This window comes from Antennarius striatus, chromosome 14, assembly GCF_040054535.1.
Source record: "Antennarius striatus isolate MH-2024 chromosome 14, ASM4005453v1, whole genome shotgun sequence".
Taxonomy (NCBI): Eukaryota; Metazoa; Chordata; class Actinopteri; order Lophiiformes; family Antennariidae; genus Antennarius; species Antennarius striatus.
In genome coordinates this window covers 19,058,449-19,083,182 of record NC_090789.1, presented here as the reverse complement: position 1 = coordinate 19,083,182, position 24,734 = coordinate 19,058,449, and the positions used below count along the sequence as shown (strand labels likewise).

The 24,734-nt window shown below is 39.9% G+C and overlaps 1 protein-coding gene across 3 annotated transcripts in view; it reads right to left on the bottom strand.

Moving 5' to 3' along the window:
• ascc3 (activating signal cointegrator 1 complex subunit 3) overlaps positions 1 to 16,332 on the bottom strand; it is a 90,558-nt gene extending 74,226 nt beyond the window's left edge. The window contains exons 1-5 of one of the 3 annotated variants that reach the window (XM_068332877.1): positions 16,105 to 16,332; positions 15,588 to 15,687; positions 12,269 to 12,419; positions 5,519 to 6,087; positions 2,281 to 2,398 (exon numbers count right to left, since the gene is read on the bottom strand). In XM_068332877.1, the coding sequence (XP_068188978.1) occupies positions 2,281 to 2,398; positions 5,519 to 6,087; positions 12,269 to 12,419; positions 15,588 to 15,677 (928 nt within the window). In that variant the 5' untranslated portion in view covers positions 15,678 to 15,687; positions 16,105 to 16,332. Of the gene's footprint in view, positions 1 to 2,280; positions 2,399 to 5,518; positions 6,088 to 12,268; positions 12,420 to 15,587; positions 15,688 to 15,817; positions 15,892 to 16,104 lie in introns of those variants that run through there. The other 2 variants (XM_068332878.1, XM_068332876.1) reach the window with 2 other exon arrangements.
• Positions 16,333 to 24,734: the final 8,402 nt, after the last annotated feature.

Sequence of the window (24,734 nt, the reverse complement as noted above, 5' to 3'; positions counted from 1 at the left end):
CCCCTCACCTGACATTTCAGGGTAGCTGTGATATTTTTAATGTCCTGATTTATTTAAGACATTTTTTGCCCCCCCTGTGGCCAAGGGTTCATCTTACAGAATGCCTTTGTGAAAAAAAATCCAACAAAGATGCACCAGCTTTTATCTAAATGTGTTCCGGTTTGAAATTTTTGGTAATATTGTTTTTAATAAAAGTTCTGATTTTTTCTGAAACACCAACAATGTAGGGGATGACAAACAGAAACCAACAATATAATATTTTGAAGACATTCTTAACCCTCAGGGACCTATTAAAATGGCTACACACATTTCCTTATCGGGGCACAAAAGGGCCATCTCATAAAAGTGTAAAAATAATTCAAAAAATTTTTTCTTTGAATACATCAGATCTTTTCCATTACTTCCGACCTATCCACAGATTTAAAGTTTATTATACATTTTTTATTGTAATATATGTTTATATGGAATTTGCCATTGTGTTTTCCTTCAAATGGGAAAAACACAAAATATGGAATATTTCCAAAAGTTTGTGCACAGTTTAATATTCTGGTAAAGATATTACAACTATTAGATGAATGGAAAAACTTCTAGACCCACTGTCTGTGTCTGGGTTGTGGGGTGATTGTGAGGTCATTGTGGGGACAGTGTTTCATTATAACATGTCAGTATTATTCTATATAATAATATACAGTGGGTACAGAAAGTATTCAGACCCCTTTAAATTTCTCGCTCTTTGTTTCATTGCAGCCATTTGCTAAAATCAAAACAGTTCATTTTATTTCTCATTAATGTACATTCTGCACCTCATCTTGACAGAAAAAAACAGAAATGTAGAAATTTTTGCAAATTTATTAAAAAAGAAAAACTGAAATATCGCATGGTCATAAGTATTCAGATAAACAAGATTCTCTGGTCTCATGAGACAAAGATTGAACTTTTTGGCATTAATTCTAAGCGGTATGTGTGGAGAAAACCAGGCACTGCTCATCACCTGCCCAATACAATCCCAACGGTGAAACATGGTGGTGGCAGCATCATGCTATGGGGGTGTTTTTCAGCTGCAGGTACAGGACAACTGGTTGCAATTGAAGGAAAGATGAATGCAGCCAAGTACAGAGATATCCTGGAAGAAAACCTCTTCCAGAGTGCTCAGGACCTCAGACTGGGCCGGAGGGTCACCTTCCAACAAGACAATGACCCGAGGTACACAGCTAAAATAACAAAGGAGTGGCTTCGGAACAACTCTGTGACCATTCTTGACTGGCCCAGCCAGAGCCCTGACCTAAACCCAATTGAGCATCTCTGGAGAGACCTGAAAACGGCTGTCCACCAACATTCACCATCCAACCTGATGGAACTGGAGAGGATCTGCAGGGAAGAATGGCAGAGGATCCCCAAATCCAGGTGTGAAAAACTTGTTGCATCACCCCCAAGAAGATGCAAGGCTGTACTGGATCAAAAGGGTGCTTCTACTCAATACTATGACCATGTGATATTTCAGTTTTTCTTTTTTAATAAATTTGCAAAAATTTCTACATTTCTGTTTTTTTCTGTCAGGATGGGGGGCTGAGTGTACATTAACGACAAATAAAATGAACTTTTTTGATTTTAGCAAATGGCTGCAATGAAACAAAGACTGAGAAATTTAAAAGGGTCTGAAGACTTTCCGTACCCACTGTATGTCATATACAAATAGTAATATACAGTATGTCGTATACATAATATCTAAATATCTCTCTCTCTCTCTCTCTCTCTATATATATATATATATATATATATATGATTATAGTATATGAAAAATACGTGGTTATAATGGGAGTAAATTGGACCATTTTTCACCTATTCAGGTATTGTGTGTACACAGTGAAAATGTGCTATTCAATACGCTTCTAATGACATGCATTAAGGAATTTGGAAAATAAAGATGAATGAAAATTACTGGTAAAATGTAATATATTTATCCTTTTAACTGACTGATTTATTGGGAGGGAGACACATAAAAGCCAGAAAAATGTCACCTTTGGGCCCAAACGGTTCCCACGGGTTAATTATTGCTCCACATCTGACTCAGTGGACCATAATTACACCACGCAAAATGAAATTTATGTCAGACGACACAGAGATGATTCTCTCTGACCAATCAGAGGTCTGATCTGAGCTACGTTGCACTGACTTGAGCGAATCAATAGAAAATAAATCAGGTTAACTGGAGTAAGCCTGGCTTATTTGATCCAACTCTCTTAATGGAGCACAATCCCGGTTGCATCAAAGCCGTCTCACCTGATGGATAAGGAGTCCTCTCAGGTACGACGGTAAGCAGGGCGTCGACGATGGCTGCCCGCTGCTGAAGGAGAGTGGATATCATCTCTAGCCCCTCTGGGCCCAGAAGCTCAAACAACTGGAGTGGGGGGGAAAAAATCAATAAATACAAGTACAAAATACAGTCAACAGCAAAAAGCAGGAAACATAGCACCCACACACACAACCAAAACATGCATACACATCTTATGGATTACCAACACCCCCAAGCAGGCTGTTGCTGCCAATTCTGAGCACCTGGCAATTACAATCTGCCCGGAATAGAATATGCTCTGTCGCTTAGCCTCCTAAACATGGCCACCTGGCATTTAGCGAGTGACAGAAAAACAACAACAAGAACTGTTGTGCAGAGCGGCAGCAGAACACAATTAAAAGCGTAGTGGTGATGGGGGTGTGAGACAGAGGCTGAAAAAATCTGAAGGCTAGGTTTCATTAATTGGAAAATGAACAGGTAGAACAAAGCCGTCGTGCTTTTTCTGCCTTCCTTTCAGGGTGGCTTTTGGGATGGAGGTATGGAACGCCCTTTCAGTCTGTCCTCCCGTGGGGAGGGGACAGCCATCGCAGCAGGAAGTGAAACAACACACACACACTTTGATGTGAGGTCAGCTGTCGTCTCTGGTGGGGTTATTCTCTTTCATGTCTGCTCTATTTCCACACTGGTCGCTGTGAATCTGTTTTATTGGAGCTGTGTCGCTGCGTTCACCGGCTCAGAGACATTTCTTCCTGAATTCTGTCCTCGGAGTTGACCGAGTGTCTTGAAGATCGCACTACAATTCACTTTTTTTTTCTTTCTTTAAATCACTAGCTGTTTCATAATATCTGACAACCTACAGCTCAGGTGTGAACGCTTCTGTCCTCTTTTCTCATCCGCTAGTCGTGATATGAACGTCTTTTTTTGTTTGTTTGAAAAGAAAGAATGGAGATATTTTTAACATCAAATCACAAATGCAGACAAGTGTCTTTAGATAAAGATGAAAGATACTCTGTACATCATTTTTCAGCAGAATTTCATCCACATATGCTTTTTGACTGTGTACTCTTGTCACATTACTTAAATGTTACACTTATATTATGTCAATTATAGACAGAAATGACGGCATAAAACATTTTGTAGTTCTCATTTATAATTGACAATTTCTTTCATCGAAAATATGTTCAGACACTACTTTTAGAGCTGTAGCTGTATGTACTTCTGAGTTGGGTGGAAAAATATTATCTTTTCCTCAGTTGTTTTCTAGTTAGCAGAGTTCATCCAGTTAGTTTTCTTACATCTCTAGTTTCAAATGGGAGATAATGGTTTCTAAAATATTTCAGTTTAGTTCGACACATCTTGTTTATCGTGTGTCAGCAATGCCAACTATTAGCTTTAACCATGATTTTATCTGTAAACCTAGTAACCCCAGAGAATCAGTTAGCATATTAGCTTAATATGCTAACTGAAAGGCCATGCTCTGATGTGTGAATGACTAAAACCCAGAGCTGTCAGCAGCAAATGAGGTCAGACGCTCCGTGGTGTGCTCTTTGGGTGTAAATATTTTATAACTGGATGGTAAAAGGGCGGCAGCACAGTGGTGGCCAGCACCGCTGCCTCATAGCCAGAAGGTTCTGGGTTCAAACCGGCCTGAGAGTCGTGTGTATGGAGTTTGTTCTTCCCATGTCAGCATGGGTTTTTCCAGGATCTGCAGCCTTCACCCACCACAAAAAAACATGCAATACAAGTTAATCAGTGACTCTGAGTTGGCCCCTAGACATGAATGTTGGTAACGTGATAAACTGTCAACTTGTCTGAGGCTACAGAGGAAAACAATGGAGGAGACGGAGGGCAAATACTGGAGGATTTCTCAAACCATAAATCTGATAACAATAATAATAAAAATATAGAGGGATAAATTGATTTACCTGTGTGGTGCAGAGTGAAAAAGCATAAGGTCAAACCACTGAAGCCACATGTAAATGTTTGATTTATGACAATTTGCCACTGCCAAAACTACAATGTGGTTAATTTCCTGTAAATCTGAGGTCATATCTTGATTTTTACAGAATACAAGCAAACCTTGGTTTTCTAACGTTTTAGACATCGATGAAATCGGAATTCGACCAAAAAATTTGAAATTTTCTTGTCTAAGAAGTCGAACAAAGTTTGGAAGTCGAACATGAAAAGAACGCCTTTTTCTCACCGCCAAGCGTGAGAAAAGGCAAGAAAAAACGTGACGGTAATGTGCTTTTTATTTTAGTTTACTGTATTCAATAATTTTTCACTTTTAATTTGCGTTCCATTACCTATGTTACGAGTTACGGTACCGCAAACTTCTGTCCAAAAGACGACGGTAACTCATACCTTAGACTAACCTGATTGCGTCAGTGTTTTTTTTTCTTTCTTTCTTTCTCGTGTTTGCTTCTTTCTTTTACATTTCTTTGATATGTTTCATTACTATACAATTTGATATATAAATGACATTATGAAATAACATATGTTGAAAAAATGTAGTTTCCTAGCGTCTTGGAATGGATTAAGACCATTTACATTATTTGTAATGGGAAATATGTATTTGGAATTCGAACAAATCGGTGTTCAAACAGCCTTCAGGAACGAATTGTGGTCGGAAACCCAGGCTTTTCTGTACTAGGTTGTTCTTAACCTCATAAAGAGGAATCCTAATAATCTGTCAAACATCCTGATTAGAAGTTTATGACTTCAAATTAATATCACAATAATTTCAATCTATTTATGGCTGGACCATTTGGGGGTTTTTTATGTTAAAATGTAGGCATTAGCTCATTATATAGTTTCCTTTATCATTTAAAATACTTTTTTTTCACAGAAACATCTCATTTACTATATAGTGACTCACTACAGAGGGTAACTAAATGGTTACACACAAGGAGGAGAGTCACCCAATCCCTTTCAAACGTGTGTAGCTGATCCATAATCAGATTCAAAGTAATCAGATTTGTTCTTCTGGAGGGAACAAGAGTCAGATCAGCTAGATGTGACGCGAAACCTCCCGTCTGGTTTCACAGAATGTCACCAGTGGACCCAGCAGCGGAGAAGCTAAAGATGTTGGTCCATCCTGTAGGTCGTGTAGGCCACTGCAGCCTCACTCAGGGGGAATCTCTTTAGCTTAGCAGGTAAATGCAGGTGTTTGATGTTGATTGACTAAAGTCTAAAACAAACTCTGTTCTTTTCAGTGACACTAACCTCATTCTGCAGCTCGTCGTTACTCTTGTGGGAGGCCAACATCTCAAACAGGGAGGTGCACAGCTCATCTGGACTGGATGAAATCATGTTGCCCCCATTCAGATACTTCTCTACCTCCCTTCTCAGGATGACTCCGTCTCCAGAGCTCCCAGAGCGAGACATTTCATTCTCACTGTTGTTTTTCCTCCCGCTCTCCTGGTTGTTGAGGAAGTTGATGAAGTCTAAGCTGTCCTTCTCTTCATGGATCTCTGGGTGAGGTAGATCCTCCACCGGGTCGAGAGAATAGCAATCATGTGAGAAGATTATGTTGCACCCGAAAGCAGAGCCGTGTTGGCGACTGTGATGGGAAGTATGGGTTTGGACAAAGTCCTCCACGCTTGACTCTCCGATTGACGCCACCAGCCGAGCCACAGAGTCGCAGGAGGCTTCGGCCCCCGATGAAGGAAAGGGGCCAAACATTTGTTTAATGGCTCGGGTCTCCTCTGTGCCCACATGGTCTTTATTGTGGAAGGTCTCAAAAAGAAAAACGGCAGCACTTTCAATGGCGTCCTGACCGTGATCCGTCCCCACTGTAAAACGAAACACAACATATTTACACTTTGGTACTCGGTGTCATCACTGTCAGAAGATAATTGAGTCTTTTGGTGCCTGAAGCAAATTCCCCTCCTGGTTTTATCACTCAACTCCAAACAATAATGTTGGTGTCATGTAGTGATGAAAGGAGAAAGGTGGGAAAATAAAATCTAAGACAAACTTGCTCATGCAATTTCCTCCGGGATTAATAAAGTATCTATCTATCTATCCATCTCATTAGTGGTGTACAGACACAGTCCTTATATTAGTGTACTTAAACTACATTGGAGTGAGTCCATGTAGCACTAGTTAGTTTTAATTACCCTGCACTCAGTTAATGAATTGCGGTTAGACATATCAATTGAACTGAGATGAAAAGTTTTAAAAGTAGAAATAAACAATGGAAATAAAAAAAGGGTCTTGCTCAGCAAATTGCTGTTTACTTGTGTTTGCTTTAATTATTTAGTTGACGGCACACTCAGTCATTATAGAGCCGAGGAGAGAGTTCTAGGTGACGTCTACCTACATGAATTTCATGTGAACTTTCCGAGTCAACTACAGACCCTTTCCAAAAAATTAGAATATCGTGGAAAAGTTGTTTAATTTCCATAATTCCATTCAGAAAAGTTAAACTTTTATATATTATAGTTTCACGGCCCACAATTTAAACAATATCAGGTATTTATATGTTTATTTTTTACATAGTTTGGCTTCCTGCTCATAAAACCCACGAAAACAGGATTTCAAAAAATTAGAATACTGTGAAGAAATCATCAGGGGATGAATGTTTTAAACTAAGTGTCACACACTAATCATCTACTAAATCCAAAGCACATGCACAGGTTTCCCCAGGTGTTATTTAATTGCTTGACTTTGGTTCAATTGTCTCAGTTTGGTTCAATATGGGGAGGACTGCAGATCATCATTGATACCCTCCATAGGATGGGCAAACCTCAAAAGTTCATAGCTAAGGAGGCTGGTTGTTCACAGAGTGCTGTCCAAGCGTATCAATGGAAAGTCTAGTGGAAGGGAAAAATGTGGCAGGAGAAGATACACTAGCAAAAGAGATGACTGTGGGCTTCAATGGATTCTCAAACAGAGAAGATTCAAGAATCTGGCAGAGATCCAGAAAGAGTGGACTGAGGCAGGAATCACAGCTTCAAAAACCACCACGTTCAGACGCATCCGGGAGATGGGCTACAACTGTCGGGTTCCTTGGGTCAAGTCACTCCTGAACCAGAACCAACGTAGGAAGCGGCTCAACCGGGCCAAGGAGAAGAAGGAATGGAATGTTGGCCAGTGGTCCAAGGTCATCTTTTCCAATGAAAGTAAAGTGTTCTTTCATTTGGGAATCAAGGTCCAAGGGTTTGGAGGAAGAAGGGTGAGGAACAGAACCCAAGCTGCTTGAGGTCCAGTGTGAAATATCCATAGTCAGTCATGATTTGGGGTGCAATGTCCAGTGCAGGTGTTGGTAAACTCTGCTTTCTTAAATCCAAGGTCACCACAACAGTCTACCAGTACGTTTTGGAGGACTTCATGATTCCTTCTGCTGAGGATCTGTATGGAGATGCAGATTTCATCTTCCAGCAGGACCTGGCCCCTGCCCATACTGCCAGAAGCACCAAAACCTGGTTTGATGCTCATGCAATCACAGTGCTTGACTGGCCAGCCAACTCGCCAGACCTAAACCCCATTGACAATCTACGGGGTATTCCCAAGAGGACAATGAGGGGCACCAGACCCAACAACAAAGAAGAGCTGACAGCAAGCATGAAAGAAATCTGGGCTTCCATAACTACTATGCAATGCCACAGGTCGATTGGCTCAATGCCACGTGGCACCAAGGCAGTGATTAAGGCAAAGGGATTCCCAACCAAGTATTGATGTTGAAAGTACCATATTTTGATTGATTGATTTCTTTCTATTTTTCTTTTCTGCAAAAACTGAGAAATAAATGATGATTTCTTCACAGTATTCTAATTTTTTGAAATCCTGTTTTCGTGGGTTTTATGAGCTGGAAGCCAAAATTATGTAAAAATAAACAAATAAATACCTGAAATTGTTAAAATTGTGGGCCATTAATCTATAATATATGAAAGTTTAACTTTCTGAATTGAATTATGGAAATTAAACAACTTCTCCATGATATTCTAATTATTTGGAAAGGGTCTGTATTAATATCATTAACAACTGATAATAGGACAGTTTAAGTCTAGTGGTGGGGCTTAAAACCAGACAGAAATTTTTCATAAATGCTAAAATCACCTAAAAATTATTAGATTAGCAATGTATGAAAGCAATTTTGTCCAAAACATTTATTAAAAAAATTCTGGAAATTATTCTGAAATTGGAAAGAATAAAGGGGTTCACTTTTCTCTTTTCTAAATGGGGATGCACCACTGCATTATTAAAAGTATCTGAAACACAACCAGAGCTGAAGAATTAACGAGGATTAAAATTTGCTGCCCAACAGTTTTATAAATATCTTTAAATAAATGAACAAAAGTACTGTTAATGGAGCAGTGATTCAGATATTAATAAAGACATTAAACTGTCTCAAAGTTCTGAAAGACAGTAGAGGTCAAAGGAGGAGCAGAGGGGTCCAAATAGGTGGATAAAACCCTAAAAACAAAGATTTTATCTGTGCTCACACAGGGAACTTGAAGGCACAGCAAGATCTGTGTCTTGTGGATTAATGAGAGAATTAAACCATTAAACTGAACCCAAGGCTTCTGGGGGTTGCTTATAAAAAGGACTGATTAAAAATTCACATTTTACACTTTTAACTGCTTTCTGATATCTATGTATTGTGAAACCCTTTTTCCATTGTCTTCCAGCCTGTCTGAGTGAACAAGTTTGGTCATTCAGCCGGGGTTCAAATAGTGCTTTAGTGTCTAGACCTTAAAGAAGCAACACAGTTCAATATTTCAGTGGAAGTCCAATGAGAAAGGGCACCAAGTTCCGCAACACTGTGATCATGGTTATCCAGTGTGGACAGAACTGCAGCACTAAGCATTGACATTGTGATGGTGCACAGGTAGGAACACTTGGACAAGGACAGTCAAGGCAAATAAAACACAAGATCAGAAATACACGTCACAAATTTTACAGACTTCCACACATGACATCAATGACAACACAAGGTCCGGTGTGTGTCCTTTCTCACATGTCGAGCCAATGACAGGCTGAGTGAAATAGTAATAGCTGATCAGATTAAAAAATTTCCAACCAGAGGTCTGGACTCACAACATGTGAATCAAAATCACCAACACTTAAGCCCTGATCTTTTTCAGTGTAACCCCTGCCATGAAGTCTGTAAACTCTTGAATGAAGTCCTCATCAGACTTTGGAGGATGGTAAACCACCAGACACAACACAGTCGTGTTTAACTCAACAGTAAGGACACACACAGAGAGACACCAGGTATGCCTTAAATCACACCACTACACAAGCATGTTTTCCCAGTCGTCTGAGGCATCCACAGTAAAGTGGTGAGGAACTGCTCCTGCAAGGCCAGGAAAGACCGCACCCCACCACCCAGATTCAGGCCTGCAGCCAGTGCACCAAGAGCTCCTCCAAAGTCGATGTAAAGCAGAATTTGAAGATGCTGTACACCTGAAGAATAAATTCATTACTAAAAATAAAAATAAAAATTCATGAGTCTTCTCCTTTCGGCTTTTCCCTTCAGGGGTCTCCACAGCCAATCAGTGTCCTCCATCTAACCCTGTCTTCTGCATCCTCTTCTCTCACACCAACTACCTTCATGTCCTCTTTCACTACATCCATAAACCTCCTCTTTGGTCTTCCTCTAGGCCTCCTGCCTGGCAGTTCAAAACTCAGCATCCTTCTACCAATATATTCACTATCTCTCCTCTGGACATGTCCAAACCATCTCAGTCTGGCCTCTCTGACTTTATCTCCAGAACCTCTAACATGTGCTGTCCCTCTGATGTACTCATTCCTGATCCTATCCTTCCTGGTCACTCCCAGAGAGAACCTCAGCATCTTCATCTCTGCTACCTCCAGCTCTGTCTCCTGTCTTTTCCTCAGTGAAAAGACAGCCACATCGTTATGGAACAAAAACATTGCTTTCCCATTACACTAGTTTCTGAGTCTGGAGTTCTTCCATCCTTTTAAATAAGGCTCAAACATTTCCGATTACAACTGAGAGCAGTGCTGGTTTGAAAGGATTCTTCCTTTCTTCTTCATTCTTTCAGTCCCTTCTCTATCTCCCTGCTGTACAGCATCAGCTAGGACAATGTGTCTTATCCAGGCTACCTTAGCAAGCGGCGCCAATCCAACAGGACCTGCTCTTCTCATTGTGTTCAGCAGTTCCAGTAACGGGAAAATCTGTACGAAAACTTCTTGCAAGTGAAAAAAAAAATGCTCCAGTGTGAACGCAACTCAACTCTGGTCAGGTTACTTCACTAACACAGAAATTATCCATTGTACTTGAAGATAAATACACTAATCTTCATTAAAATGACGGGATTGCAGCAATTAGTACTTTAATCTTTCCTATGTTTTACTTATACATAAGTATACAAGTATATAAGTAACAGTAGCTATGGTTTCAACTTCAGCAGCTCTTTTTTAGGGATGTACAGACCGCAGTGAAGCTCAGTGCCTTGTTTAAGTTCCTCAAAACTCTTTTAAATAATATTCCAAAGAATTAATAGTTTACCAGCATGAAGGAGGGGTGGTGTAACGCAAACTAATTGTCCAATTACAGTGAAAAGTCAGAGAGAGACAGCGAGAGAGTGAGAGATAAAAGGATTAGAGAAGCTGAGGAAACACCAGACTGATTAAAAGATTTAAACCAATTAAAATGCTCTAACAGCAGCAAAAAAAAAAAAAAAAGCCAGCTCCTTCAGATTGTGGTAGAACGACAGTTTTCATCCTCTCCTAAGTCGTCAGACAAACTTCTCTTGAATCTATTCGCTGAGGCATGAAACGGAAAGGAACATCTCATCTCAAATGACTTTATAATTGATTGGAGAGAAAGAACAAGGAAAAATAACGCTGAGTAATGTGGAGGAAAAAAACTATGAGGAAGCAAACTACAAGACAATGATCATGACATTTCTCACAACAGACCTCGAGGCTACCTGGTAAGGTTCAGCCAAGCCGTCTGTAGCTTTATAAAAATAGTTTTTTGCTATGTTTTCTCAAACTGTTAATACACGTCCTCACTGTCTTATATGAGACAGATAATCTACAACCAATGGCTCCACAATAATCCACTCTGCCCTCTTTGGCAGAGCACAGCAAATGGTAACCTCATCAACTTGTCCAACCACCCAATTAATTACATAATGCAGTAGATACCTTATCTAATGTTTCTGCTATACAAAAGAAATTTATATCATAATCATCTGAAAATTTATCTATGTTTGGGAGGGGGCCAAGTCTCCAAGCCAACTAAATTTTTGGCCCTCAATCTCAGTACTTCTCTCAAATTGATTGCTTGCCATTTACGGTACTAAATGAAGAATCTTCTTTTTTTATCTGCTCACTCTTCCACCCATTTTCATGGCAATCCATCAAGTAGTTCATATGAAAAAGATAAAAACAATCAAATAACTCCTATTTGCAATGTTCAAAACAAAAGAAAAATAAAATGTTCTTTGCTCCTGATCCACTCCAGAATGTTTTGGAGTCTTTGTAGCTTCAGTCCAACCAGAGATGAGTAACAAGGCAAACAGACAGAAAGATAAAAAAAAGATGATGGTAGTAACAAATGCATTTACTAAAATCAGTCACATTTAATGACGTAGATTAACTTTACTGACTTTAAACTGCTTTCAACTCACTTTATTTAACATTATTTTTTTATCACTTTGACAGCATCATGCAGTAAAATGATTTTAAAGTGGTGGTAAAATCCAAATTAATTCTTGCCTGAGTGAACTATCCTTCTAATTGGACTATTTATAGCTTGTTTCTTCAAGCTTATAATTATTTATAACATTGGTGACACCATAATATACTGTAAGTGTATAAGAACACTTAAAATGGTGTCACCGATGTCATAAGTACCAGTATATACGTATACTGCATGACTTCAGTGGCCGGTAATGTATAATAGACAGCACAAGACAAGCAGCATATAAACACAAACATCGACAAATAGATTGAAATAAAGTTTAAAGGATTAGAGGCTGAGGAGTTAATTACCAATCTGTTTGGCTGCCAGAAGGAGGCTCTTCAGTTCCTGACTGGCAGATTGCTGCTTAGCTTTGTCCTGATGCTCAGTGCAGAATTGGATAATCTTCTGCCACGTCAGACCATTTCTGGAAAATCGCTCCTGTCTCTTCAGCCGTTTGGTCTAACATAAATCACAATAACAAAGGCAATTACTTTTCATGAAAGTCAGTCGAAATAAATGAAATCAAGTAGTACTATTCTACGAATAAAGATACTTTCCAACATAAAGTACAATTTTTGGTTTATATGCCAATGGCTGGTAAGAAAAAAAATTTCTTACAGACCCAAATTCAAATATTGTTATTTCTATTTCAAAAATGGTTAACTAGAGAAATGTCATTGGTGCCCACTTAACAATTTAAAAAAATAATTTTAATGCTTTGAATGTTTTTTTTTAATAATAATAACATCTAGATGGTTTACTGGACAAAGCCATCACTGTGAAGGCTTTAATACTGAGATATTGTGACTTAGAAGCCAATGAAAGTATTCATTAATTCCTGCTTTTGAATGACTGCATTGACAAAGTAAAAGCATTACTTTGGAAGAGGAGGCATTATGTTTGTATGCTCTCATTGTCGGGCTAATGTATATTTATGGGCGCAGTCAAAACAACATCTCTTCCCTTTAAATAATGACATTTGTCAATATTCACCAAGCACATGAAAGACGCTTTAGAACACTGATGGCCACTATGCACTTTATGGCTTTCTTTTAAGATTGATGTCTGGTGGAAAAACAAAAATGAGGCTTGAATTAAATACATATATCTAAAAAAACAAGTATATCTTTTAGTGTATTCATCAATATGCTGAAAGGTTTAATTTAGAATAGAACATTCATACTCACATTCTAGATTCACCAGTTACGCTGGTGTGCCTGTATTTCAAATATATCTGAGCTTGGTAGAGATGCCAAAATTAGGCTTGCTTGTTACATAAAAATTTAATTGGAAGTTTCACATAAAAGTCCATGTTAATGAGCTTCAACCATTAGAGAGGTAAAGAATTACATCCAAACAGGTTGAGACTCTGAGGTAAGAATAATCATTAACATTTTGACTTCACTCAATCAGATTCTCTATGCCTGACAAAAGTAAGGACTTTAACAACCTGAAAGACAATCTCAAAGTGAGTTTAGTGATCTGATCCCTGGAGAAGCACTTTTTCTACTTAGAGGGTTTAGCTTGAGGTGAACTTGTTGAAGTGAATTTTGATTATACTGCTGGTTTCATTTCAAGTCTCAGGAAGAAGAAACACTTCCTGGAAACCATCGCTGACACAAGAAAAAAAAAGTGATTTTACAAAAGATCTTGCTATGATTTACAGGACTGCAAAATAGAGACAAAAAAGAAAATGAAGTAGAAGACAGTTTAAACATATGAACACACACACACACACACACACACACACACACACACACACACAAATGCTAAAATGACTACAAGAGCAGCAGCAGGACAACAACACTAATTCTAGTCATTTTTAAATTCTCCCCCTTGAACTGCCACCTTATAATGGTGGAGGAGTTTATTACCCAAGTGATCCTAGGACCTATGTTGTCAGGGACTCTACCCTCCTGGTAGGGTCTCACATGATAAAAAAAAAGGGGTCCTGGGTGACGGGCGAGATTAAAAGCCCCTGTGAGTAAAATGAAAGCCAGGACCATGACGTTGCCCATTATGGCAGAACCGAGGCCTCATCCTGGACCGAGTCCCGGTTCCAGGCTGGTATGTGAGTGCCTGGTGTTTGGGCCGCTGCCCATGAAGCCTGGCTGGGCTCAGCACACAACGATCATCAGCCACAAATGAGGAAGAGCCAGAGCTCATGATGGAGGGTGAGAGATATAGTTAAGATATAGTCGGGCTCACCTCCACCCACTGCTGGGGTTCTGGGACTCAATCTGTCACTGTTTCCATATAAAATACCTTGTTCAAGCACAGGGATGCCCATAGGTACTCATGGAACCGTCATTTCTTTTCTCCTACAGCCATCAGTCACCTTATTTCAATAGTCTCCTCAACTAAACCATCTTCTTGCCTGTTCGACCTAATCCCTCATCAAAAAAGTTTTACCCTTACTTAGCAGTCACCTCCATAATATACTGAACCTAACCACTTCAGACAAAGGACTTGTTTCTATACTGGTTGTCTCGGATCTTAGTGCAGCTTTCGATACTATCCACCATCTTATTCTTTTGTAATGACTGGGCAAAACTGTTGGTATTAAGGGATTACTACTGATGTGGTATTAGTCCTATCTAACTGATCATTTCCAGTTTGTTAACGTTAACAATAACTCTACCCAGTCCACTACAGTTAGCTATGGAGTTCCTCAAGGCTGGGTTCTTGAGGTATTGGTCCACAAGTAGGTTCTGATAATCTGATAAGGAAACACTCTGTCAAATTTAGTTGTTATGCTGATGATGCCCGATTGTATCTGTCGATTAAACCTGGTGAAGCCAATCAGCTGACCAAGAAATGTTACTCTTGAACTCATTCTAAAAACAATGCAAACACTATAGACATTTCACTATAACCATACTTAACTAGGCCTGTTTTTTTTTTTTAATTTCTATACCTATTTATGATTTTCAGTTTATATATTCTTGATGGGCTATTAATCTATTTCACGTTGTACTACTTTCTCTGTGCTGGTGCTTTCTGTGTGCTTTTTCTGTGTTTTGTGTACTGTGCAGTGTGCGACGGAGAAATTAATTTCCCTGACGGAACTTCCTATAGGGATAAATAAAGTTATACTCTACTCTAATGATTACTCTTTGTTGATTTTGCTGTTGCCTCAGTTAATCTATGTCATATATTGTTTTTCATCATTGTCTCTTCAATTCGTTTTTAGTTACTAGATGTTCCTAGCCGGCTACATTCAGGGACATTTGGGCTACTGTGCTTCACAATGAGGGAGAAAACAGTCCTGGCTCAGGTCAGTGGTTGGGATTCAGGTCAGGTGGGTTCTGATAGATGACACTTAAAGAAAAACACAAATGCTACCACATAAAGCTGAGCAACAGGTGGGCAATGGGTCAACAATTAATGCATGGATTTTACAGATTGACAATGGTGATTGTGAACTTTCCATTTAATTTGAAACACCATGCATAATGACGTGTTATACGGACACTGTTCACTTTTTTCCTTCTGATATTGTGTTTTAAAAAACTCAATTAAAGCATTACATCCAGTGGATGTTACGTTCAGACTTTAGTAGCGCTTTTTCCACACTCCTATGAAACACTGGTGTTGTCATGACAACAGTGGAGGCTTCCCTCTCACCTTCAGGTCATACAGCTGCTGGCTGAAGTCGTCCTTCTTGCTGACGCTGGAGAAGGAGCGCAGTGCTCCCGTGAGGCGTGGCGGAGACATCGGTTTGATTCTGAGTGGGAAACACACATTATAACAACATTAGAAGTATGTCTTCAAAAGCAGGACAACAGGTGTCGTCCCTCGGGTCACTTAGTAGTACATAGTCGATAAAGATCCTCATAGAGACACAGCAGTCCAACCTTTGACGGTAAACCGGTGGTGGGAGTTGTGTTGGACATACGATCATACGGTTGTACATACGATCATACGGTTGGACATACGATCATACGGTTGTACATACGGTCATACGGTTGGACATACGGTCTGCGTGAAGACCGGAAGTCCAAAAGGAGCTGCACCGAACCGGAAACTATCTCCTGCTAAACCCAGAAGTTGTTTTCTGAACTCTGAGTTACGTTAGCTAAGTTTAGGGCCAAGTCGCCATGTCTGCCTCCACTAATGAGAACGATTGAGCCGCTTTAATCACCTCCAATGACCGGCTGGCTGTTCGGGTAGCTAGTCGTGTCAGCTCCACGTCTGTTAGCAGTGTTAGCTCTGCTAGCGGTGTTAGCTCTGTTAGCCGTTAGCTACAGCGGTGGACATCAAGCCCACAGACCTGAAGCTAACGTCTGCCTGCCGGGACGGAACCTTCAGAGATCACCATCAACTCTCCTCCGACATGTCATCTGAACGCGTGAGCTGTCTGCCGGCTACATCAACAGGAACTGCCTGTTCGCTTGGAACTCTGGGTGTTGTAGTTTAAACAAACTAATCCACGAAGACGGCCAGCGATGAAATGACTCCATTTCCCACATTTACTGAGAAGTACGTCAATTTAAAGTGAAACTGTCGTACTTTCTAAATTAATCAGTAAAACTTTCCAACTTTGCTTTTTCAATTTGCAGTTAAAACATATAGAAAGCTACAAAAAACCCCACTTTAAAGCAAACAATCTTTGGTGCTAATATGTACTCATACCCACTGAAAATGTGCATATTTACACCCTATGTGGTAAAATTATGTCTTTAAAATTTTTCTTTTTGTTTATTTTAAAAAAATACAGACTATGATTATGAAATTATGAAAATTATTAAATTATGAGAGTTAGAGACTATGTCTCTTGGCTGGCCCTGGAATGCCTCAGGATCCCCCTGGAGGAGCAGGAAGAGGTGTCTGGGGAGAGTATGGGCATCCCTCCTGAGCCTGGGATGAAAATGAGATAATGACCTTGAGAAAACTAGGTCAAGGTCATTATCTCACTGACTCTATCAGGCCTATCTGCCACTCTCTCTCTGTCTCTCTATTTCTCTTTCCCTGTTCTTATCTTCCTTTATTTCTTTTCCACCCAACCGGTCAAGGCGGATGGCCGCCCAAAAGATTTTGGGTCCTGCCCGGAGTTTCTTCCTCAACGAGGGAGTTTTTCCCCACCACTGTCCCATATGGTCTGGAGGGTTCAGTTGGGTTTTTCTGTCTGTTAACACGCTTTGAAATGTCTGTTGCCATGATTAATGGTTTTATCAATAAAACTTGATTGATTGATGATTGATGACTATCTTGTATTTCGAGTTTATGAAGAAACATGATTTTACAAAATCAAATCGCGCTCTCTCACACACACTTGTAATTTGGCTTTTATGAATAAATGTGATTTAAATAAAATAAAATCTCTCTCTCTCTCTCTGAACTACCATTGTTTGTTTTTGAGATGTAAAAAGAAATTTACGTGAATCTCTTTTTCATTTTGTGTCAATGTGATTATCTTGTATTTCGACTTTATGAATAAACGTGATTTTAAAAATCAAAACTTTCTCTTTTTTAAAAAATTTTGTCTGCTTTGCTTTTTTTTTTTCTCGCTTTAAGTACATTGAATGTGAAAATGTGAATAGAGCAGGGGACATGGAGACAAGAGCCTCTGTTTTTTACTTTGATAAATGTTAAAAAGTTAGATGTTTTCTTTGTTCAGGAAACACACAGAACTGTTGAAAATCCTACAATTGTTTGTTATTGAGATGTGAATTTCTTTTTGCGTGAATCTCTTAAATTTTGTGTTTACGAGATTATGTTGTAATACGGCTTTTATGAATAAACGTGATTATAAATCTCAAAATCTCCCTCTCCCGTCTCTCTGTCTGTAGAGTCAACAGATACTGTGGCTACGCCTCAAGAGAACTTTACTCTGGAGAACAGTTGGAGAATGATTCACACTCAAATTATAGCTCCCTCTCTTTCTATTATCACACACACACACACACACACACACAGACACACACACACACACACACACGCACGCACGCACGCACGCACACACACACACACACACACACACACACACACATCCCAGAGTCTACACTAAAGGGCAAGCCCTGTAAAATACAATGCATCATTTTGAGTTTTATTTATTTGTATTTCTCCTGTTTGACTTGTCGGTCCTGATATTGTTGCCCAGTCTTCGGATGATATTTCCATGGGCAAAGGCAAAGTAACATGAAGCAAGCAGCAAACAGCCCCATTAGCAGCCGACCTAAACAAACACGTGGAAAAGCTAATAAGCTCAGGGAGACATACATTGGGAATATAATATATACATTTCCAGTGTATATGATATAAATATACTATATATTATATATAATATTTAATATATTTAGTATATGTGTGTGTTTATATAGTATATATATAACTATATATATAGTGTATATATATATATAACTATATATATATATATATATATATATATATATATATATATATATATATATATATATATATATATATAATATTAAAATCCACTGGATTTAGTCCAGGTTCTTCTAGATTTTGGGCTATAGAATACAAATATTACAGTTACATTAATCCTTCCTCTGTAGATGAATTACATTATTTTGGCTGTGTTCCACAGAAACCTAATAATAATTTCACCTAATTTATTCCAGCAACCAGATGGGGTGGAAGACTTCTAATATAGCTACATGAAATGATTCTCAGGAGCATATTGATTTTCATTATTAAACTTCTACTTGATTTTGTAAAAAGTAAGAACAAATCAAGCTGAACAAATGAAATTTCGAGACATTGATTTTTCTATCGCTGCAATTATATTTTATTTCCACGTTCAAGTTTTCAGCGTGGGCTTGTTACTGTTCTCTATTAATGCAGAGTAATCAGCTGCTCTGGCGTTTGGAGTACATTGGTTTAGGTTTACTATGACACCATTTTCTTCATGCAATGGATTCTGTGTTTGTGACTTCTTTTCAGAGGGGTAATACTTATTTGCTGATAGTGAGCCTACAGCACAATCACCTACCTGATTTGGGAGGGTTTACAGTAGGAGTACTCTGAAATTAAGTCACTGGAATGAGGACTGAAGGAAACATTTCTTCCAAGTTTGCTACGACATTATCAGATGCATGAAGGGAAAATGACAATAGAGATGGAACTGCCAAGCAAAACGAGAAGAGGAAGACCAATGAGGAGTTTCACTGATGGAGTTAAGGAGGCATCCAGGCCACTGGTGTGAGGGAGGGGGAGAGAAGACACAGGGTATTGGAACTTCTTCCAATGAGGGCAGCTCTTAACAAAAATGCAGAAAGGACGAGAAGAAGAAAATCTCTCTTCGCAGTCATAAACAGCGCTGCTCCTTCTGAATGCTGATTGCGTCATCTTCATGCTAGAAAAGTGAAAAACCAATCATTCTAAAATGTGATTTGAGATCCCCATTATTCTTTAACACCACAAGGTGTGGCATAGTTTATCCTTGTCCATCAGTGACAGGATGAGCAGGATTAGAACCCAAATGCAGGACGCCGGTGGAGAGGTTTTTATCCATATTTTTACTGAAGTAAAGCAAAAATCAAGGAAACATGAGGAATCCAGTGAACTGGAGTCATGGGCAGAAGATCAAAAACAACCTGGCAAAGGACCAAAGGCGAGGCGGCTTATAAAGACACGGGCTAATCAGTCCGATCAGGTACAGGTGTGGAGACAAGCAACAGGTGTGGAGACGAGGCTCCGCCCACAAGTTCAGCTTCTGCACCTGTCACACCCCAGGAAAGCAGAGCAGCATAGCACCAACACCGAACCGTGACAGTACTCGCCCCCTCTCAAGGGACAGCCCCCAACGTCCTGAAAACAGTCCTGGGGGAGGGTCAGGATCGGACTACAGGACAAAATGGAGTTCAAGCCCAGGGTCAGGAAGATATTCAGGAGCAGGCTGGGGTCCGGGCGTAGGGACAGACTGGGGTTCGGGCATGGGTACAGGCTGGGGCTCGGACATGGGAGCAGGCCGGGGCTCGGACTCAGGAGCAGGCTGGGGCTCGGACATGGGAGCAGGCTGGGGCTCGGACATGGGAGCAGGCTGGGGCTCGGACTCGGGAGCAGGCTGGGGCTCGGACTCGGGAGCAGGCTGGGGCTCGGGCTCTGGAACTGGTGTGGAAGTTGGTGCTGGAAGTGGCTCTGGGACTGGTGCTGGAACAGGTTCGGGGACAGGCGCAGAGACTGGAGCTGGAATACTGAGGAAGGCCGACAGCCATGCTGTGACGGCTGTCCACCGCCGCATCTGGTTGTCAGCCGAATCAGGAGCCTAGAGCTTCCTGCTGGTTTGGGCAGCAAAATCCTGGAGAAAGCAGGGGTCAGCTGGGTCCAGTCTTGGCCAGCGGTATATGTGCGATACATATATATCGTACAGGCCAATATACAAACGGACCTGTATGATATATATAATGGGCAGCTTGTAAGGGGCGGTGCCTTGCTCGAGGGCTCCTCGGCCGTGCTCAGGAGGTGAACCTGGCCAGTTCACATCCAAATATTTTTGGCCCACGCTGGTCTTGAAGCGGTGACTTCCGGTCCCCAGTCCAAGACTGAGTGGACTGAGCATCTGCCGCCCCAACATCCTATAACTCCTCCTGTTGAGGTGGCTAATCAGTCACCTCACAAAACATGGTGTAAGTGCAGCTATATGTGTACCATATGTTCACCCCAAGACCATCAGTATGTCAAGACATCAATTATTGAAATATCCTATAGTTTCCAGACAGTATACAAAGACCCACTGTTGACAGCCCAAGGCAGTGGAGGAGGAGCAGTGGCAGCCATCAGAACAGTGTCCTTGGCTGACATCATCCTGCTGACATGGCACGTCGAGGAGTCCTTTAATGACCTGGGAAGACAGAGACGCACAGAAAAAGGGTTAATCAATTTTGATCTGGGGGATGGACTCACAAATTTTACATTCAAGTTTCTGCAGTGAACAGCCAGCCATACCATTCGACCAAACCAATAGGGAGGAGCCAGCTGTTGGCTCCTCTCTCCTCCTCTCTTTACTCTGACTTTAATACTACCTGAGTTGTGTTGCACCAATGTGGCAACAGTGTCTGACCAAGGCATGAGCTGAGGGACGTGTGATAACATGATTGCATATAAGGCAATTGATGAAGACATGCTGGATTGTGCCAAAGGGTTTGTAATGGCACAAGAGGATTTTAGGTTCGTGTTGAAACTGTAGACATATGAGCTAATGTGCTCCGAGACTGACATAGTGTTTGATGTCCATCAGACGAACATGGATGGTCTGTTGAGTCTCTTCTTGCTTTTGTCAAGAGAAGAGGTCAGAGGAAGCTTTCCAGGCTCCTTATGAGCGAGGATCCCCAGTAAGCGCTACAGAATTCTGTACATGACCATTCTTGATAAACTCATGGAGTATACTTTTCTCTGGACTGACACAAATTAGTCAGTTCATGGAAATTTGATGATGTGAGATGTGTTTGAGGAGGAGGAACTCCAGAGTGTCCTGAAAGGTGATGTCCAATGCTTGTGTATTGAGGGAGATTGAGGTCTAAGCTTCAAGTCCTGTATTCAGATCAGGACTTGAAGGTAGAGGTAGGGGTCTGTTCACTTCATCCGCATGTTGATTTTACATGGAAAGCAGAATCACATCGGCTGACATCAATGATACAATGATCCAGCTTTGAGAGCGGTAAACCATTATGGAGAACTTTGACAGTCATGTGAACTGATTCTGTGTGCAGCAGAATCCATTAACATTACCCTTTTATGCCTGGCAATTGATGACACTTATATGGCAGAATGTCAGCTGGAGATAATGACCACATCAATGACATGGATAGAAATGCACTAAGATACGAATGTCTAAGTCATCTCTGTAAATACGGAAAACCAGCAGCATTTCTCCATAGATGACACAAGGAAGGACAAAACACTGTTAAAAAGGCAGCTCAAGAATTCACATATTAACGATGTGTTCAGAATAATAATAAATGAAACTAAATGACAAAGTAAAGCTATATTTAAGATAATATATTTAAATTACTGAGAAACAAAGTTAGTAATGTAAAGTCAGAATTTCAGAGGACTATATTCAGCTATTTTCAATAAACATATTTCGTATAGAATTGGACATTCATTTCCTTTCCCCATACATACAGAAATGATCTCTCTAGCAGTGCTATAATGTTATAAGCTAAATAATAGACAAATACTCCTTGTCAGGCTCCTTTTGTCTTCCACAGTCTTCCTCAGTTCAGCCTTTTCTTCTTCTTCTCCTCAGTAACTGCTAACTTCTAAAATCTTAATAGTTGATCAAAAATATATCACCAGTAATGTTACAAATGTTAATGTTCTTTCATTGTTCTTAAACATCACATTTATAGCAGGTTTTAAACATAGCGTGTCTGGATGGTAAACATTTTGGGTGGGGTCGTTTGATAACAGGCAGATCGGAGGGTAGAGGAGTGAACGAGTAATCAAGTAGCGTTGCCCATTGAGAAGCTGTGTCCATACCAGTGTAAGGCTGTAACAACTAGAAAGTAACTATTATAAGCTAGGAAATTAACATCTACAAACTCTAACAAACATAGTGTCAATATCTAGGATTTTATATTCGAGTCTGGATTGAGGTTTAGGTTCTCTTGATCTGATTTCATGTGTGTAAGGCACTTTGAATTATCAGTCAGACTAGAAAGACTTTGTAAGTGCAGTCCTTGAACTTGTTTACTTGGTTTTTTAAGGTTCACTAGACTTCTTGAGGTTCACTAGATTTGTTCACACTCATTAGCTTTGTTAAAGACATTGGTAGATGGAGGCTCAGCAAAGGGCACATAATAGGGAAAAAGCTATTTTAAATTCTCAATTAATAAACCGTTTATATAAAAATAAACATGGAAAAATCATTTATGCCACTATAAAGTAAACCCCTTAGCTCCCAATGAAGTTGGTTCACAACAGTTTGTGTTTCTTCAAAAAGGAGTATGAGTTATTTTTGCTGAGTTAGGCATTTCAACACAAAACATAAATCACAGAGGTCAGAAAAACTTTCAAATAAAATTTCCTTGGAATGACATGTATCCTGATGAGACTCCATTCATATCAGAAATGAAGATCTTGATGTCAGTTAATTTAGTTCTCAAACAAAAGCCAGCCTTCATGATCTGTTAAAACCAGACTGATCGTCAGTGGATGAGTTTAGTTTTCAAAAACAAAACTAAAATAGATGTTAGTCTTACATAAAAACTGACCTGAAAACTGTATCCACAGTATAACAGTCATATATTTATTTCTTTGGTTTGTACAGAATCCATGCTTTATGTAGCGTTGACTGATACTATACAACGTTGTCATTGGATGAAGAAAATGAAATAAAGAAAAACATTTCAACATCTTATGTTGTTCTTAGTGTAAAAGGTAATATTTAATCAGATTTATGATGAGCAGTTGTCATTCAGTAGCAACTAGCACACAGATATATGAAGGATTTCAGTCCTGACACCATCAAACAGTCCTGTTAGGGAGTGAGGGGTATCTGTCTGGGGTAATCATTGGTTTCAGACACTATGCAGTACATATAAAGCACATTAATTCGTTCATTTGTTTGTTCGTTCGTTTGTTCGCACTAGATGATGGTAAATATTACAGCTCTTTAAGGCTGCAGCTGTTTCTCAGGCTCCCTCTATGCAATCAAATCCTGATTCCGTGCTCACCATAATCACCATTACGGACACAGCACTATCAGAATTTCAAAGGGGAGACATCCAATCAAGATCTTGGCATCACAGAGGCAAGAGATCAGCTAAAGGTTCTCTTGAGCCCCCGGTGAAGGGCATCCTGTTTGGGTTTAGATCTGGTTAATGTGCCCATCTATCCAATGTAGAACTGTGACAGTAATAAAGGTATAATAACAGTAGGGCGATAAAAGGAGCCATAGAATAAATGAACAGGCTGTAAATTCTGCTTTCTCTTTACTTAGAATTACTTGTGTTATTGTTATTGATGTCTAACAGTTAGATGGACTTGATTGACAAGAGTCTCAGCCATTTGCATCTGTCATAGGACAGAGAAGTAGATCACTGGACTGTCAGCATTTGTGTCTGGAGTCCATGATTTAACTTTTCTTGTGTGTGTGGGTGTGTGTGTGTGTGTGTGTGTGTGTGTGTGTTGGGGATGGGGGGGTTGGGAATCAAAGATCCCTTTTATTTCAGCCCCAGACTGCGCTCTCAGATCAGGCCTCTATGGCTGCAGGGATGTGCTCCTTCACCACTAATGTGTATCTTGATGCAGTTCTCTCTGTCTGACAGCCTCCCTTAGTCCCCCCTTATTTCTGGCTCCTCTCTTTGATTTGGTGAACTCAAATAGGAGTGTTCACGCTGAGTGGTGAAAGATTAAAGATTCACTCCTTCACAAGGCAAATATTCACGCTATGAAAGGGTAAGTTTGCCGATCAAAAAATGATCATTTCAGGGGTTTCAATGCAAATTCATGAGGATTTCTCACAAATGATTTAAAGTATCTCTGAGCAGCAGTTTAAGGGACACAACAGCTGTTATAAGTGGCCAAGAAGATGAATGAATGAATGAATGAATTTTTTTTTACAAACACATGAACCTATAGTGTAGCTTATTCACCATTTAATTAACAGTGAGTGGGTTATGTTTAAAGTCTCAGAGCAGAATTATTTACATGTACAAACTGTGACACACAAATGAGCACATTTGATTAAATAAATGTTATATTGTTTCCTACATGTTTATTTTATGTTACGTTTACTTATAAATGAAGTCCACGCGCCGCTCCTTCTGAACAAAAGCATTGAAAACGTTCTGAGTGTAGATA